Source organism: Neofelis nebulosa, chromosome 9 (assembly GCF_028018385.1).
Source record: "Neofelis nebulosa isolate mNeoNeb1 chromosome 9, mNeoNeb1.pri, whole genome shotgun sequence".
Lineage (NCBI taxonomy): Eukaryota > Metazoa > Chordata > Mammalia > Carnivora > Felidae > Neofelis > Neofelis nebulosa.
In genome coordinates, this window is record NC_080790.1 from 36570308 (window position 1) to 36589176 (window position 18869).

At 43.8% G+C, this 18869-nt stretch overlaps 1 protein-coding gene across 1 annotated transcript in view; it reads left to right on the forward strand.

Annotated features, from left to right (window-relative positions):
* ACOXL (acyl-CoA oxidase like) overlaps positions 1–18869 on the forward strand; it is a 341287-nt gene that overhangs the window by 148616 nt on the left and 173802 nt on the right. Inside the window, exon 11 of the mRNA XM_058683275.1 lies at positions 5650–5766. Within this exon, the coding sequence (XP_058539258.1) occupies positions 5650–5766 (117 nt within the window). The remainder of the gene's footprint in view (positions 1–5649; positions 5767–18869) is intronic.

The window sequence follows — 18869 nt, forward strand, 5'->3', positions numbered from 1 at the left end:
GAGGACACGCTATTTAAATGCTCAGCTTCAAAAAAAAAAAAAAAAAATAGCAAGGGTTGTGTGTAGCCAGGCCCCTTCCATGATCCCAAGCTTGCTTGACCCCAGGGTGGGGTTAGTTGGGGTTGGGTGTGGTGAGGCTTGGTGCTGAGAGTCAACATGTCTGTTGACATTACTTGATAATAAGAAGCCAGGTTTTTACATCCTGGCTGGACAGCTGAACCAAATCTGCCGGGTCCAACCAGTGGTGTTAAAATATCCTGCTTTGTAACTTATTTTCTCTGTGGGTTTCTATGTTCAGGAGCATCCCAGAGAAGGGGAGAAAGGGATAGATGGGCTGTGGGCTCTCTGAGTGGTTGGAGGATCTCTGTTGGGGGCCAGTGGGGCTGCAGTGGTCCATCTGTGGGGCATTCACAGGCTCACTTGAAGCCTGTCTGTGGCCGAGATTAATGAGGGAAGGTGGCCACAGGGAGTGTGGCCGGGGCCCAGGAATTTGCTCAGCTTTTGTCTGCAGAGGTCAGCACTTTGACAGTGAAGGAGGAAGGTCTTGTCCTTCCTCCCTCCGGCAGCAGGGATGCCCGTGAACCAGCTTGCACCAAGAAGTCTCAGGGTCAAGGGCGAGCCCCAGCCACAAAGCTCCTCTCCTTCTTCCAATTTGACTGGATGTCATTCAGAGTATACTGATGCAATGATGCTGCAGAGCAGGCAACATGTGAAGCAATTATCTTTTTAGTAGGTCACTGGCCTCCTTTGGGAGAAGAGACCAGAGGGAGATGGGAAGGCGGGCAGCTCAGCCACCCCCAGAGGCTGCGCGCGCAGTAGCTGAGCTGGTGATTAATAGCCGTGTCACTTTCCATGAATGTTGCTTTAAGCAGCCGTGTTCAAAATGGAGTGGGAATGAAATAAAACACCCCAAAATAGATATTTCCTCTCTTCCTGATGAGTTGCTACAATCCAGAAATAGCTTTTCAAATCTGTAATTTTAAATGGCACCATTCACGGCATCCTCAGGGCCGTGGCTTTATTTTCACATGGATGTTGTCGTGTGCACACGCACATGCATCACTTTTCGTTTTTAAAGAGCACCAAAGGTTTGAGCTCAGTGACTTTGAGGTTTTCTTGGCGCTGAAATAAAAATTATGATTACAGAGAAAAATACAGCCTTTACATGTGTTTTTAAGGAAAAATAGTAACCCAGCGGAGGAAAAGGACAGGAAGAGGATTGTGCCCATATAGATCATACTGGAGCAGTAAAAACGTCTGGCAGGCAGTAATTGCTGGCCAGCTGCAGGGATTACAGTCCTGTGAGCTGTGTTCAGGGCAGCCCGCCAGGACGCTGGCAACCAGAAGTCGGGCCTGGACCATCATGACCCGCAGTGCCATTGCTAGGTCTGAGAGCATAAATAGGAGGGTGACCACACAGCGGCATGGCAGGGTTCCTGCACTGACCACACCCTCTCAGAGCAGAGACTTGAGGCGCCTTCTCTCTGCTGCCTCTGAAGGAGCCAGGCTACCAGTTTGGAGGCTGATAGTGGCAGTCATAGGGGTGACCTCTGGCCGGGTCTCTGGGCAGGAGAAGGGTCACTTGACTTTAGTATCACTTTTGTCCTGCCAAAGAACATATCTGATGGGTGAGAAGCCAGCAGGAACCCTCAGCCCAAAGCTTTGGGGACTGTCACTGTCTTGGGCCAGAGGGAGGGAGGGAGAGAGGGCGGGTGCTGTGCTTTCTCTCCCGCTCATGTCTTTCCTTCTGGTCCCTAGCAAAAAACAAAAAACAAAAGCAGACAAAACAAAGCAGCGGTGGGGTGGGTTGTTGGGCATAAAAGCGAAGTGGATTCCTCATCTTATTTGCTTCTTCCATCCCTGTCCTAACTGCCCCTGGCTCCCATTTGGCACTCCAGTGTCTGACCGTTGGCCTTTTGTCGGCATCTAGCAACTAGATGTTCACATCTAGCAACTCGTGAACATTCCAAGGAGACCTGGAGGTGGGCGCGGAGTTGGGTGTGGAGCTGCTGGGGGATGGTGGGACATTTCACCTGCCTTCTCTTTCCCAAGAACGCACACTTGGCCAGCCTGGGGCATGTCAAGACGGAATAGGCTGGCCTCTTGGGTTTTACTATTGTTGGGGTCCGGTGAGGCCAACAGAGCAGGGGGTGACCGCCATTGAAAAGATAGCTGTTAACTCACAGTTCCCAAGGGGAGGGGGGGTGCTGTGCCACGCGGGCCATATGGGGAAGCAGCAGGGATGGTTAAGAGGCAGAGGGAGCAAGGGGGAAGCAGGGACAAGAACCTTTACTGTGGTTTCTGTGAGAAGGAATGGGGGAGGCAGGGCAAGCAGGCTAAGCACGTTTAGGTTTGGCTAGTTTGAATAATTTCAGAAGGTTCTGGGGCATAGGGGCTGTCCCTAGTTGTCTGGTACCTGGCCTGGGGGGATAGCGGCCCAGAGTAAAAAAAGTCTGGTAAAGGAGGTGGCTGGGGGTGTGGGCTTTGAACTGGTTAGTTTGCATATGAAAGATGGAAACACTACTCAAGCAGAGTAGTCCTTTGTTCTCCTTAGGCACTGGCCCGCCCAAGGGCCAGTCAGCAGGGCCCCAGATGGCAGTGCGAGAAGACATGTGGTCAGTACAGGTGTCCCTCACACCAGCCTAAAAGGGAGAAGCGTTCCCAGGGGGGCAGGAATAACAGGGGAAGTGCCCAGGGCACCCTGAGGAGAAGTAGCTTCCTGCTTTGATTGGTCTGGTTTGGGTTTCGAAGGGGGCATGTCACGAATAGGAGAACGTGTCAGTGGGAGGAGAGGGCATTCGGCTAAGCCACCAGAAATATGACGTGTGGCAGCCGAATGAGATTGGCGGAGAGCCCTGCCTGGACAGAGGCCCAGGATGGGAAGTGTCTGAAGGGGCTTAGCAGGAAAACCAGTTGGGACACTCAGACAAGGCCAAAGTAGTCTGTTGAATGCCAAGCCAAAGCATTTGGATTCCATGCTCTGTGAGCTGTCCAGAGCTGTTCTCTTTTGCCCTCTAGTTCTGTTAATGAATTCATAGCCGCAGAGAATGCCTACGCTTGGCCGTATATCATAATCTCAGAACTTAATTAACAAGTAAGGATGCTGATGTAAATGTATTCTGGATGAAAAAAAGAAATCCCCCGCAGCAGGGGTTGAAAACTCAGTGCCTCCCAGGCCTGCGGTGAGCGGAAAGGACCCTGGGGACCACGGGGAACAGCCATGCCCCAGACAGAGAAGTCAGCAGCTTCTGAGCTCCAGTGGAACAGATCACGGGAATGGGGTCCAGAATTGCCAGATCTTCCTAGTTTTCAAGGAAAGCTGGAAATTCAGAGTCTTGTGTAATGTCCCGAGTTTTGTGACATTGCCTGGCAAGTCTGTGGCAGCTCATTAGTGACACTCTTTACTCCCACAGAGCACAAAGAAAGGCACGGCGAGGCCTGCCACATGGGCTCCTGGTGGCCTCTTTCTGCTCTGCACCTGTCACCCTAATTTTACCGTGAGGGTCAAAGAGGAAATGGGATGGTTATAAGGTATGGCCTAACCTGGGAAACTGAGGCACACCAGGTCAGGGGTCGGATCTGTCACCCGAAGACCTTCCCTGAGGTCTTGAGTCAGCCACTCTGTGGTGCTTCGTCTGCATTTCCTCACTGGCAAAATCCATTCATTCTTTCATTCATTCTTGCTGTGTGGGAGGCCAAGACAAACGCTTCACACACAAAAACAGAGGTTTTGATGGGATGCTGTCCAAAGTGGTATTGCTACCGGAATTATTTTATAGCAAAACAAAAGCTAAAAGGTGCTGCGATCAGCGGCTTCTTTTCCTGGCTGTGTGGAGAAGTTCCCTGCAGTGATGTTCTCGGAGCACATAAGGACGACGGGTGATTGACAGGGCAGGGTGAGCGGGGTACAGGGTTGGGGTCATGGGGGTCTGCACAAGGCTGTCCTGCCCACGTCACTTGGTCTTGTTCTCTCCGTGTCCGGGGCTGGGGGCTCAGCAGCTGGGCCGGGCCTCCTTGACCCTGGTGGACGCCCAGCACCTTAGGGGATGCCTGCACAGAGCAGGCACGCGGATGTCCCCCAGTGTCGTGTGGCAGTGTCTACCTTCAGCAGACAAACGTTTTAGCCACAGTGACCGTAGAGAAAAGATACAGTATAATCATAGCACTTAAAAATGGAAATTGAGAGAGTGGGGACAAATGGAATTTAAAATGCCCCGACATTATGATGACACCATTATTGGATCTGTGATTTCCTTGCTGGTTTTGCAGTGATCCAGCAAAAGCTGAGACGTTTCCCTGCAGGCCGTCTGGCCTCGTTTGGCACCAGGGCCTGCAGGCGTTGGGGTCCGCCGGTGTGGACGGAGGGCAGAGTTGGGTAGCGATCCTTGGACAAGCAGCTGCGGGGTGGTTAGGCCGTGCCCGGGGAGGTCTGTGCGCCTAGAAAACAAGCCTGTGCTCAGGGTAAAAGAGCGGTTCTCCCCATGCGAGCGTCTGGTCGCCCTTACCACCCCCCCACCCACACAACAGCAACAGGTTATGAATTCTAGACCACCATATGCACTACACGATCATGGTGGTCTTTTAAGAACAAACAAAGGCAACAGGAAAGCATCAAATTATGTTTAAGAAAGTCTATCGAGTATAAAAATGTTTTTTAAAAACTCCCGTTTCCCTTCTCTCCTTGTGACTGATAGATACCCTCACCTCACCGGTGTCTGAAGCACGAGTTTTGCTCTGCCGGTTTGATAATATAGCATTACGTGCGCCTGTGTGTGTGTGTGTGTGTGTGTGTGTGTGTGTGTGTGTGTCTGTGTATGCATGTGCACGTGCGTGAGGTGTCCTTTCAAAAATCAGCGTGAAGATCAGAGATGTTCAGAGGAGAGGCTGCCGAACCCAGGGCTGTAGAGCCATCACAGGGCTGGGGAGGGAGGTGACTTCCGACAGGCCAGGCTTTTTGCAGTCTGCGGCGGAGGGATTCTGTAGGATTAGACCCTGGGTGTTGCCTGTGGGGATAATCCCCCCCCCCCCCCCCCCCCCCCCCCGCCTTACGAACTGCTCTAAGGAGGGCCTCGATTTGCCCGGACACCACTGCCTTAGAGCAGCAGCTGTTCATAAAGCACAGTACTTCCAGCGGGATGTGAACACCTTTCTGTGTGGAACTGCAGGGGGATTTAGGTGGGCTGAAAGTAATGACCTGCCTGTGAATCTGACGGGAGCAGCGGGGTTAGAGTTGCCTCCTTGTTGAGAATGTCCTTTTGAAATACATTCTAAGATATTGCTCCCGTCCTATTAATTATGTCACACACTTAGCAAAGCTGAATAATTAATGATCGCGGGGCACCCGGAACTATAAAGTGCCATGTAAATGTTAAGGAGTAAAAATTACTCTGTGTATTAATTAAACAGATAGGCTGCTTTAAAAATAGTCCATGGTGGGAAGATTAATTTCCAGAAGAGCCAAAAAGCTTTTCTGTTGGACTATCCTAAGAAACTTTTGATATCTAATTATCTCAACCACAGTTTAGGAGACCCGGGCATTCTGTATTCTGAAGTGTTTTAAAGGCAAATGGCTGCTTAGCACTTTTAGCTCTGGAAATGAAGTTGCCTATTGAATTTTGATAAAATTTGTGCCTGCTTGATTCTCTCTAGCCGGAGGCAGTTTGGGTCTAAAGCCAAGAAAGAAGTCAAGATCATTGAGCACCAAACACAGACCCTTCGGCTGATGCCTCACCTGGCCACAGCCTTGGCCTTGACCTTCGCCAGCAGGTGAGATGGCTCTTAGGGTTTGCTCCGTAAAAATGAGTGTGAGGTCCTGCCTGGCATTAGTAAGGAGTGAGGGGAGAGGCAGGTGGGGACTTCATTTTCTAAGTGGGGACAGGAAAGTCTGTGGCTAAAATCTGATGTTCAGGTTAAAAGTGATGTCTGAATCTTGATTGTCTGTATATCTGGGTGGATGGGATCCACAGAGGATTTGAAAAACCTTGAACCAACGTTTCTCCATATTTTCTAAAAGAAACAGACTTGGCTGTTAAAATTTCTCTACCTCTGATAAAGGTTCTAATTTAAATTTTTCAAAAATAGGTCAAGGTTGTGTGCACATGTAGGATTGGGGAGGGGGGTCGGAGTCAGGCTACTGAATAAAATAACGGTGATAGTCCTGTAAATTCACACGGAGCTTTGCATTTTATAGCAGGCTTCCATCTATGCCTCTCAGCTATTCCTCCGCAAAGCCCTGGAATGTTGCCTGGGCAGTTGTGTGCTATCACCACCTTCTGAAGGTCAGAAAATTGGGGATTTGCCTAAGATCACAGGGTCTGGGAGCAGATGCACTGGGAATATAACTCCACACTTTGGACCTTTATCCTGTGTTCTTTCCTCCCTATGCAATCCTGCTTCTTAGGGAATTAATTTCTGAGTAATTGAGAATCGGTGTGTGTTTGAAATTTACTGCACCGATGGGTAGGCTGGTGCCAGGCTTTACAAAAGGAGGGTAATCGGAGGGCCCTGCCAGTCTGGTGTGCAGCTAGCTTGTGGGGCTGCCTGGCTGGGAGGGGCATGAGCGGGCACACCTCTGCTCTTACTGCACTCAAGCCTGGCATTCCACGGTTCTCGAACAGCAAATCCTACAGACTGAGCTTCAGGTACCACTAAGATCAATCAATCCAAGCCACCCAGAAGAAAATAAATGTAAATCACTCACACCCAACATCTTACTTAAAATATTTTTGAGTGGTTTTTGAGATTTAATTTGCACATGGTAAAATGCACAGATTTTAGGGTATAGTTCAATGACAAGCATATACCCTTGTGTAATGAATGCTCAAACCAAATATGAAACATTTCCCTCTTTGGGGCACCTGGGTGGCTCGCTCAATCAGTTAAGCGTCCAGCTTCACTCAGGTCATGATCTCACGGCTGGTGGGTTCGAGTCCCACGTCAGGCTCTGTGCTGACAGCTCAGCCTGGAGCCTGCTTTGCATTACGTGCCTCCCTCACTCTCTGCCTCTCCCCCACACACTTTCTGTCTCTGTCTCTGTCTCTCTCTCAGAAATAAACATTAACATTTTTTTAAATTAAAAAATTAAAAAAAAATTTCCCTCTTTGCAGTTGGCCCTCACCTCGAGAGACAACCACCTTTCTGAGTTCCACTCCCAGAGCTTAATTTTGTCAATTCTTGAGCTTCCTGTAAATGGAAACATACAGTATATATTTTTTGCGTGTGTCCAGTTTATTTCATCCCACATAATGTCTTAACATTCCTCAATGCTGTTGATAGTTTATTAATTTTTAGTGCTGAGTAGTAACATTCAATAAATAAACCACAATTTTTTAATACGTTCTCCCAGGGCTGGACATTTGGGTTGTGTCTAATCTTTTAGCTACTGTGACTAAGACACCAGTGAATATTCTCATCCAAGGTTTTCATTTTTCTTAGGGTATTTACTTGCAGGGTAATTGCATATGTGTATGTCTAAATTTATAGAAACTGCCATTTTTCAGAGAGGTAGTACCATTTTATATTCATTTCAGCAATGCATGAGAGTCCTGGTTACTCTATTCTGAGATAAAAACTGTTTGGTGTCTCAAAACTGTTGCAAAAAAAATCAGGTTGTATGAGTCATCTAAGTCTGTTCTTTTTCAAAATTTTTTTGGGTGTTTTGACTCGTCTGGGCACTTTGTATTTCCGTATACAACTTTGGATCTGCTTACCAGGTTTTTAGTTTTTGGTTTTTTGTTTTTTTGAACACAAAGCCTGATTGGATTTATTTGAGATTGCATGGAATCTATTTTTTTTTTATTAAATATAATTTGTCAAATTGGTTTCCATACAAGACCCAGTGCTCATCCTAACAGGTGTCCTCCTCAATGCCCATCACCCACTTTCCCCTCTCTCCCACTCCCCATCAATCCTCAGTTTGTTCTCAGTATTTAAGAGTCTCTTATGGTTTGCCTCCCTCCCTCTCTGTAACTTTTTTTTTGCCCCTCTCCCCCATGGTCTTCTGTTAAGTCTCTCAGGATCCACATATGAGTGAAAACATATGGTACCTGTCTTTCTCTGACTGACTTATTTCACTTACCATAATACCCTCCAGTTCCATCTGTGTTGCTACAAATGGACAGATTTCATTCTTTCTCATCGCCAAGTGGTATTCCATTATATATATAAACCACATCTTCTCTATCCATTCGTCAGTTGATGGACATTTAGGCTTTTTTTCATAATTTGGCTATTATTGAAAGTGCTGCTATAAACATTGGGGTACATATGCCCCTTGCATGGAATCTATTAAGCAATTTGGGCAGTTCTGGGTCTTTCAAATCTAAGAAGATGGTTTATCTCTATATAGGAATTTAATTTTTCTTAGTGTTTTATAATTTACAGTGTAGAGGTCTTTCACATTTTTTCCTAAATTTATTCAAATAGAATAGCTTTTAAAATTTAATTATCAAATGTTTCTTAATGTCATGTAAAAATATAATTGAATTTTTGGGGCGCCTGGGTGGCGCAGTCGGTTGGGCATCCAACTTCAGCCGGGTCACAATCTCGCGGTCCGTGGGTTCGAGCCCCGCATCAGGCTCTGGGCTGATGGCTCGGAGCCTGGAGCCTGTTTCCGATTCTGTGTCTCCCTCACTCTCTGCCCCTCCCCCGTTCATGCTCTGTCTCTCTCTGTCCCAAAAAAAAAAAAAAATAAATAAAAAATAATTGAATTTTTTATATTAACCTCTTACAGTCTCACTGAATTCACTTAGTAAATTTAGTAGTTTCATTATAGACTCTTTAGGATTTTCTATATATATCATCATGTCACATGTACATGAAGAGAGTTTTACTTCTTCCTTGCCAATATTTATGCCTTTTAAAAATTCTTTTTCTTGTCTTGTTGGACTGGCGAAAACCTACAGTAAAATATTGAATAACAATGGTGAGAGTGGACATTCTTATTTTGTTCCTGATTTTGTAAGAAAAGTATTCCATATTTCCCTATTAAGTGTGAACATTCACTGAAGAGTTTTTGTGGAATGCCTTTTATTAGACTGAGGAAGTTCCTTTCTACTCCTAGTTGGCTGGATATTTTTATCATGAATATTGGATTTTGACTTAATTTTTCTATTTAGCTGATCATATGAGATTTCTTCATTCTATTAATGAAGTGAGTTACATTGATTACTTTTCAAATATTGAGCTGGATTTGCATTCTTTAATTGGTCATAATGTATTATAATATTTTTATATTATTGGATTCAAATTGGTCATGTTTGGATAAGGATTTTTGTGTTTATATCTGTGAAGAATATACTTTTCTTTCCTTTGAAATATCCTTGTTAGGTTTTGGTATAAGGGTTATGCTGTCCTCATAACATGAATAAGAAAGTGGTCCCTTCTATATTTTCTCAAGGAGTTTTTATAAGATTGGTATTATTTCTTCCTTAAATTTGATAGTGTTTACTAAGAAGCCATCTGGGCATTTTTTTTAATACAAAGATTTTTGATTACTCTATTAATTTCTTCAACAAATATGAATCTTAAGATTACCAAGTTCTTAGGGGCACCTGCATGGCTCAGTTGGTTAAGCATCCAAAGCTTGATTTAAGTTCAGGTCATGATATCACGGTTTGTGAGTTTGAGCCCCACATTGGGCTCTGTGTTGGCAGCATGGAGTCTGCTTGGGATTCTCTCTCTTTCTCTCCCTCTCTGCTCCTCCCTGCGTGCTCTCTCTCTCTCTTTCTCTGAAAGTAAATAAATTAATTAAAAAAAAAAGATTACCAAGTTCTTCTGTGTTAGTTTTGTTACTTTGTGTATTTCAAGGAGTTTGTCCTTTTCTGCTAATTTGTAAACTTTAAGTTGTCAATAATATTTTCTTATCATAATATTAATGTCTATAGGATCTGTAGTGATGACCTTATTCCTAATATAATTTTTGGCTTTTTGAGGGGGGTCAATTTTGCCAGCCATTTATCAGTTTTGTTAATCTTTTCAAATAATATACTTTTGTCTTGAATGCTTTTGTTATATTTTTATGCATTTTTTGTTATTGATTTAATTTCTTGTCTTTATTATGTTCTCTTTTCTATTTAGTTGGGAATTAATTTGCTCTTTTTTTCTAGCTTGTTGCTCTAAAACCTTTCTGTATAAAATAAAAATGTATTGTTAACACAATTTCTGCTAATTTTATTTTGTGTATTTTTAAGCTTTGTTTTTTAGCACATACAGATTTTGGGGTTATTATTTCTTCTAGAGGAAGTTAGCCTGTTATATTCATTAATATTTCTCTTCATTTCTGGTCATTTTTCTTGTCTTGAAGTCTACTTTCTTTGGTATTGATACAACCATACTGGTTTTTTTATGCTTAGTGTTTTCGTGGTATATCTCTTCCCAACCTTTTATTTTAACCTGTCATTGTATCAACCTATGTGGGTCATGGTAAGATTTTTATAAATAGCACATGGTGAGATCTTGCTTTTTTATACAATTTGATAATCTTTTAATTTGGAATGTTAAGTTCATTTTTATTTACCGTAGTTCCTAATATAGTTAAGTCTTCTGTTTTGGTACTTGCCTTGTCCTGTCTTTTCTTGGTTTCTTCATTCCCTCTTTCTTCTTCTTGTGAATACTGTAAGTATTGTAATATGCATCCTTATCTTGCCAGTATCCACCTTGAATTGGCATTATACCACTTTATATATATATAAATGTAAACTTAAAAGACTGTAATTCTTTCTTTTTTAGGGGGTTATTGAGTAATTTCTTAGTTCCATATGATCTCCTCTCTGCTTTTACCTGTACTTGTTTTCTTTTAATTTTTCCCAAGAATCTGGAGTGTGTGTATTTAAGCTCCTTTAAGGGTGATTCTAGTGAGCCAACAGAGTTGAGAACCACAGGAGCTTTTTGGGGAGCTTCCTAGTGTGACCTGAAAATAAACTTCACTAACAGATAAAAGGCAGCAGCATTAAATTATCATGAAAATTTACATTGGGTCAAAGTAATCTGATGATGAAACCTGATAATTTTTCACATGTATAGCAAAGGAAAATAAAATTCATCTTTGAATTTTTTGCCCAGAATTACTTGTAAGTATTACAAAGAGGCAAGAGAATCTACACATTTACTTCTCTGTCCGCTATTTACAGATCCATGGCCCATGAAGTTAATAGATCACATAACGAAGAGCCACTATATATTCCATATTTATATGTGTATATATACACATATATATGTGCACCTGTGTAACAGAAGTGTGATATGTACAACACGTTTCCTTTTTCTTCAGCTCTATTTATTTTTTATCTTGGTTTAAACTTAATTTATCTTGGGGCGCCTGGGTGGCGCAGTCGGTTAAGCGGCCGACTTCAGCCAGGTCACGATCTCGCCGTCCGTGAGTTCGAGCCCCGCGTCAGGCTCTGGGCTGATGGCTCGGAGCCTGGAGCCTGTTTCCGATTCTGTGTCTCCCTCTCTCTCTGCCCCTCCCCCGTTCATGCTCTGTCTCTCTCTGTCCCAAAAATAAAAAAAAAAAAAAAAAAAAAAAAAAAACAACTTAATTTATCTTTATTTTATAAGCTCTGTATTGATACTATTAGTAAAAATTAAAGTTTCTCTTGATTTTTAGAGAGACACCCCACAAATGCCAAGATCAGAGAAATAGAGAGGTCACAATTCTAGCTTAAGGTTTCAAGGGGAGCAATAAAAGGTGATTAATGGAAATTAATTAATTAGTAAAAAATCACGGAATCCTAAAAAAAAAAAAAATCACATGCCATGCATGGGTAATAGTACTGAACAGGATAGGGTCAGGTCCACACCTCATCAAGATGTCAGTCTAATTGACCCCAAGACCTTCCAGACTTTCCTGACCTTCACCTCCTTACACACTCTGGTCTCCATTGTGGCTCTGTTGATCCTTCATCTTGTCTTGCCTTGCCTTGCCTTGCCTTGCCTTGCCTTGCCTTGCCTTGCCTTGCCTTGCCTTTCCTTTCCTTTCCTTTCCTTTCCTTTCCTTTCCTTTCCTTTCCTTTCCTTTCGTTTCCTTTCCTTTCCCTTCCTTTCCTTTCCTTTCCTTTCCTTTCCTTTCCTTTCCTTTCTGTCTCTCTCTCTCTTACTCCTCCCACCTCTCTCCCCCCCCAACCCTTCTCTCTACCCACCTGCTGCAGCAGGGGTTGACCCACTGAAAATCTGGCTATTGGAATCTCCAGGAAGAAACACTTCAACTGTGGAGGAAAAGGCTGTCTGTGTTTTAAAACAAGCCCAGAGAGAAGCTGGTGTTTTCTGTAACATATCCTGGCTTTCTTGTTTGTCTCTAGTTTATAGCTCCTGTTGTCCTTTCTCTGACTTGTGAGGAAATAGTTCAATGAAGCTGGTTGTAACATGATAAAACTTTATGCTAAGTACCTCTCCCCACTTCACACCCATTTTTTAATTTTTAAAAAATTTTTAAAATGTTTTTATTTATTTTTGAGACAGAGAGAGAGGGAGACACAGAATCCGAAGCAGGCTCCAGGCTCTGAGCTGTCAGCACAGAGCCCGACACGGGGCTCGAACTCACAGACTGTGAGATCATGACCTGAGCCGAAGTCGGACGCTTAACCGACTGAGCCACCCAGGTGCCCCTTCACACCCATTTTTTAAGAAAGCTATCAGACCTTGCTTCTAGACCCCATCTCCTAATTCTCATGGGTATAATGATGCCAGTCAACTGGCTTCAAGTTTCAGGGTCTGGGTAACCTCAGGTTTGATGAGTTCAATGTTTAGTCAATGTGCTGGGTCCTCCTCAAGCACAGAGAAACACTCGTGAGAGTAGCCTACACCTTAAGCGTCTGGGTCTGGAGTTGAGTGAGCAGGAAAAGTACCACCGGCTAGGTCAGCTGGCCCTGCCTCTCCTCCCTTCTAATGTGACAAAAATGAATAATTAGCGCTTCGCTTCACAGTTAAAAGGTAGGTAATAGAAATGAGGTCGAATGGCTTCTGTCAGTGCACGTGCGTTTACATATTCAGTAAGCACACGGGACCTCGCTGGTAGGTTCACCAAGTAAAATACAGTCGCCCAAATTCGAATCTCAGACGTCCAATGTATGATTTTTTAGTCTAAGTACATCCCAGCACCTGAACTAAAACTTATGCATTGCTTAACTGAAATTCTCCTGTTTCTACTTGTTAAATCTGGCGGTGGTCCTTGCTAGGTCCTGGACGTGTGCTAGGGCTCGAGTCAGACACGGTCCCTGCCGCACGGAGTATGCCATGCCTTGTCTGGGGTCTGGCAGTAGCAGGTGGGCAAGCCACTTACCCTCTTCCTTATCCCCTTTCTTTGCCATTGCCCTCACAGGTCTAGACAGGGAGGACCTGTCTAGCCCTTAGTGAGTGCCACTACCCAACCCCCACCCCCCCTGCATCACTCACATTCCCTTGCCTTCAACAAGGAGAGGATGTCCTTTGGAGCCTGTTCAGTTCAGGAAGAGATGGGACCCTTCTCCCCACCGGCTCGTCAGCCGCTGGCTAGCGGGGCTGGCTTGATGAGGCAAGGGCTGGTGGGGTGGGGGCCTCTGAGAGAGACGATGGGCTCCTGAAGAGCCTGCCAAGGCTTTTTTCCCTGCCTACCCTCTCCAGAACTGGCAGATGTGTTCCCTCCTCCCTTCTTCACACGACCTGTGTGTCAGGCACCTTTCCAGCCCCTGAGGACCGGCAACCAACAGCACTGCCTGGGTGGCCAGGTAGGATTCCTGTTTTCTGCCTTTGGCCACGGGTGCTATCCTTGGGTCTCTTACTAAACTCCTCCCATAGGGCCCAGGACATCCCAAGCTGGCTTCCCACTGCTGAGTACCGATGGCACCCTGCATGCTTCCTGGCTCAGGGGCACACTGGTGGGCATCTTGGCATGCGGGTCTTGCACCGCCCGGCTGATGCCCTCTATGTTCTCATCCACTGACTGCGATGGCAGAACCCCTCCTGAGGTGGCCATAATGCTCAGTAAATGTCAGCTGTTGTTGTTGCCATCACCGCTGAAACTCAAGTTTCCTACCCTCACCTCACCAATAGCCACATTGTGACAAGGTTTCCTCCTGCATGGAAATCACTCAAGGCCCTCCCTCTTTATCATCTCACCTGGACCCTCCCCAGCTCCCCTTCCTGCACCCTGTCCCCCACATGCAGCCTGGCCTCATCAGATACATTCTCCACAGGCAACTACACCTGAATAGAATCTGAACTCCACTTGACTGCTGGCCCCTCCTCGGACCCTCCAAAGCCTTCCGTACTGGATACCCTTAAGCTCTCTCCTGTGGCACTTTCCTCTGTCTGGCCCCTTGCCAGCCTCCACCCCACTGTGTCTTCTCTCCTCTACCTTGAGGTTCTGTACTCGGCCTCTGCCCTGCTTTGGCCTTCCCTGCAAGCAGCGTCCTCAGCCTGTCTGCACATTCATCTCTCAGGTCTTGGTCTTTCCTCACTGGCAGTTCGTAGATACAGTTCAGCCTGGCATCTCCTCCGGGACACCTTCTCTGAGTCTCTCTTGGAATAAGGAGCCCCTTTAGAAGCCTCTTGGAGCAGCAGCCTGGGCCCCCTCTTGTCACTGCACCATTATGATTGGTCTGAGGTTGTGCAGGCTTCACACATAGAAGCTGTGGGTCCTTAATTTGGCATCTCCACACCTAACGGTAGGTACCTAGCTCTCTGCACAGGTTGCTTCAGCTGAACTGAATGAAATTGCCTTGTGTAATTACGTCACACTTGGCCACGTAGTTGTTCGAAGCTTTGCTTTTCAACTTTCTGTTGGTCCCTAAAGCAGCAGTTATATGGCGGGAAGGAGTTAGTCCAAGAGCTCGCTGGCCAGTGCAGTTGGTAGCTGATACCTCTCCTGGGAGTCGTTTAGGGGGATTTGCTACTACAATGAATTTCCTAGCTTTTAATTTCAGCATTTTAAGTGTACCAGCCAAAAGGAGTATTTTGGGCCCGCCTCACCTCTTATTCATTCAAGGCTGGGTTCCAGGCCGGTGGGGGTGGTGGGGGGTGGGTCACAGCACCATCGCTGTTATCTTTCACTGGGATTCTCTCATTTTCTCTCACAGTTTCTTCTTACCCAACATCTTTTTTTTAATGTTTGTTTTTTTTATTTGTTTAAAATGTTTATTTATTTTTGAGAGACAGAGCACGAGCACAGGAGGGGCAGAGAGAGGGAGACATAGAATCTGAAGCAGGCTCCAGGCTCTGAGCTGTCAGCACAGAACCCGACGTGGGGCTCAAACTTATGAACTGAGAGATTGGGACCTGAGCCGAAGTTGGACGCTCAACCGACTGAGCTACCCAGGCGCCCCTTTTTATTTATTTTTGAGGGGGAGAGAGAGAGAGAGAGAGAGAGAATCTGAAGCAAGCTCCACGCTGTCAGCTCAGAGCCCAACATGGGGCTCAATCTCACAAACCGTATGATTATGACCTGAGCTGAAATTAAGAGTCAGACACTTAACTGACTGAGCCACCCAGGCACCCCTACCCAACATCTTTAAGAATAAAATTACAATAATAACTAACACATATTCTATTGCTTATCATGTATCACATACTGTCCTTAGTAACTTCTTTAACACCTCAGACAACTCACCAAGTGTCTCCTTGTTTTTTAATTGATGTTTCCATAATACCTAGAACAGTGCCTGGCACAAAATAAGATCTCATTAAGGTGAAATGATACTTTATGACTTCAGAAACTCACCAAAGTCCTGTCCTCGTCAAAGAATGGAGTCCAGGATATTTAAGTGCTTTGGATATTCCTCAGCAAATGAACACCACCATTTGTGCATTGAACTGTGTTTTTAATATAATCCTGAAACCTTATTGCCAAAAAGTCTTGTCTGCTGTCTTTATGTAAAACAGACTTTTGTAAATTGAATCCTGCCCTCTCACTGACTTAACAGTTTTAGAGATACCCCGCATTTCTCCTGAATCTCACCCTGTGGGTGGGTTCTAATAATTCAAGTGGCTGTAACAAATACCTTGCATTTCTAGAGGCATTGCCTATAAAATAAACGTATTTCGAAATGAGGAATAATTTTTCCACAGAACCCATAAATCCGAATTGATCCTCTGGGCCACTCTGAGTTTCTCGTATCAGACAGTCTCAAGATACGCACCTTCTGGACTCTACCGTAACCTGCACGTGGGAGGCTTCTCAGTTCCCCTTTGCAAGCAGACATGAGAGTATATTAAAGAACTAGAGTCACTGGGTGCACCTTTGTGTCTGGGAGACAGAGGCTCCCCTCCGCGGGGTCTATGTCTTGTCAATGTTAAGTAAAATCACAGGCCAGCATTGGAAAGAAATCTCACTAGACCTCTGCTAGGAGAGAGTCTCATGAGTCTTTCTTTTCTTAAAGCAGATTTATTTCTTATTCCCCACCCATTTCTACCCTAGGGAATGTCTAGGGCTCTGTGTGTGTGTGTGTGTGTGTGTGTGTGTGTGTGTGTGTGTGTTTAGGGAGGTCAGCAGGGAGTCATATATACATTTTTTTTTTAAATGCTCAGCTCTGGGATTCTCTGAGAATTATTGTATGGCAGTCGCAGTGAAAGACATGGGGGGTGGTACTATAGCAGATCAAGAATGCTATTAACTTCCTCAGGGCACTGGCAAACTCGTTATTCATCATGAAAAGAGCATGTTTAGGACTAGAGAGTCCTGGGCTTGAATCCTAGCACCGCTCTGCTCTGGGAGACCTAGACTTAGGTATGTAGCCTCACTCGGACCTCTGTTTCCCCATCTATAAAATGGGGATATAATTTCCTGTTTCATGGGGTTGTTGGAAGGACAAAGTTAGATGAAGTGTCAATGAAACAAATGATGATTTCCCTGTATTTCCATTTGTCCCAGCTCATTGGTCTCAGTTCTGAGGTTGGATGGCAGTCTTTCCTGTTTGCTGTAGAATGAGGTCCAATGCAACATCTTTTGCATGTTCAGGTTTCACTGAGGAAACAAGGATATTCAGACATTGCAATATTATCCCGTGGATGGAAAAAGGTAAATACCTTGAGCCAAAATTGATTTTGTCATTAATTAAATGAAGAGGCAAGCTCCAGAATGGGAGGAAAAGTTTGCCATACATGTATCTTACAAGGGAACGCGAAAGGGGACATGTAAAAACATGGAAAATAAAATTCAGCTAAAAACAAGCCAATAGAGTATGCACAAAAGAACCGAATAGACGCTTAACAAAAGCAAATGTATGACTGATGAGCCAATGCATACATAAAAAGATGCTAGTTATCAGGGAAATGTAAATTAAAGCCATGACGATACGCCATTCCATATCCACTAGACTGACTAAAATTAAAAAGACTGAAAAGACCAACTATTGGCAGACGTGGAACAACTAGAATTCTGCACTGCGGGTAGGAATGTAAAATTGCGCAAACACTTTGGAAAACTGTTTGGCAGTTTCCTCAAACGTTGAAAATGTATCTGCCATATGACCCAGTCACTTCCCTCCTACATATTTACTAAAGAGAAATAAAGACATATGTCTCCTCTAAGATTTTTTACATGAGTTTCCATAGTGTTTTCTTTGTAACAGCCCTAAACTGGAAACAACCAGAATGTTCATCAGCCGTGAATGCAAAAATGATGGGTGATCTGTGCATTGCACAGAGTGGAATTCTGGTCAGCAATAAAAAGGAACAAATGCTACAGTAAGGATGAATCTCAAAATAGTGTACTGATTGAAAGAAGCAAGACATAACATATTGTATAATCTTATTTACATAAAATGTAAACTAATCTTTACCGACAAGCAGCAGGTTAGTGGTTGGCTGGAGAATGGGGATCAAGGAAAGGATGGACTGCAAAAAGACATGAAGCATTTTTTTGGAAGGTGTTGGAAATGTTCTGTAGCTTGACTCTAGTATTATGGGTATTTACAGTCGTCAAAACTCTTTAAATGGCATGCTTTGAATGAATGCAGTCTGTCGTAAAATAAATTATCCTCAATGATGTTGATAAGGAAGAAAGATAAATTATGTAAAGCAAAAATGCAATGAATTTTAAAACATGCATAATATATAGAATATATTCTCTATATATGCATAGAATATATTCTCTATATATGCATAGAATATATATATATATATATATATATATATATATATATATAATCTCAAAAGTAGCACAATGGGGGGGGGAGAATAAAATGGAAGTGTATTGTTGTATTATAAAGTTATTACATTATCGGAGAAGTGGTGCAATGTTATTTGAGAGAAGAATGTGTTAGGTTAAAGACGCATAGGTTAGACCATAAAAACCACTAAAAAACATAAAAGTAACATAGTTAAAGCTGGAACAACAGTGGAATACTAAAACCGATTCCATTAATCAAAAGAAGACGGAAGCAGAGGGAAAAGAGAACAAAGAACATATAGGATAAATAGAGGGGGAAATTGCAAGATAATAGTTTCATACTTAATCATGTTGATAATTACATTAGGTATAAATGGTTTAAACCCTCCTCTTTAATTTGCAGATTGTTAGACATGATAAAAAATCAAGAGTGAACTAGATGCTTTCTATACGAAACCCGCTTAAAATATAAAATCTGAGATTAGAAGTGTGAGAATAAAACATTTACACCTGCAAACATTAACCGTAAGAGAGCTGGAGTGGATATATTATTATCAGATAAAGTAGACTCAGAAAAAATAATATTACCAGAAATGAAGAGGAACACTTCATAATGATAAACAGTCTACTCATCAGAAAGACATAAAAATCAAATGTGTATGGACTTGGACTCACAAAATAGCTTCAAAATACTTGAAGCAAAAGTGGCAAGTATTGAAAGGAGAAATTGACAAATCTAAAATTAAAGTTGCAGACCTCAGTCCTTCTGAATAAGTGATATAATAAAATC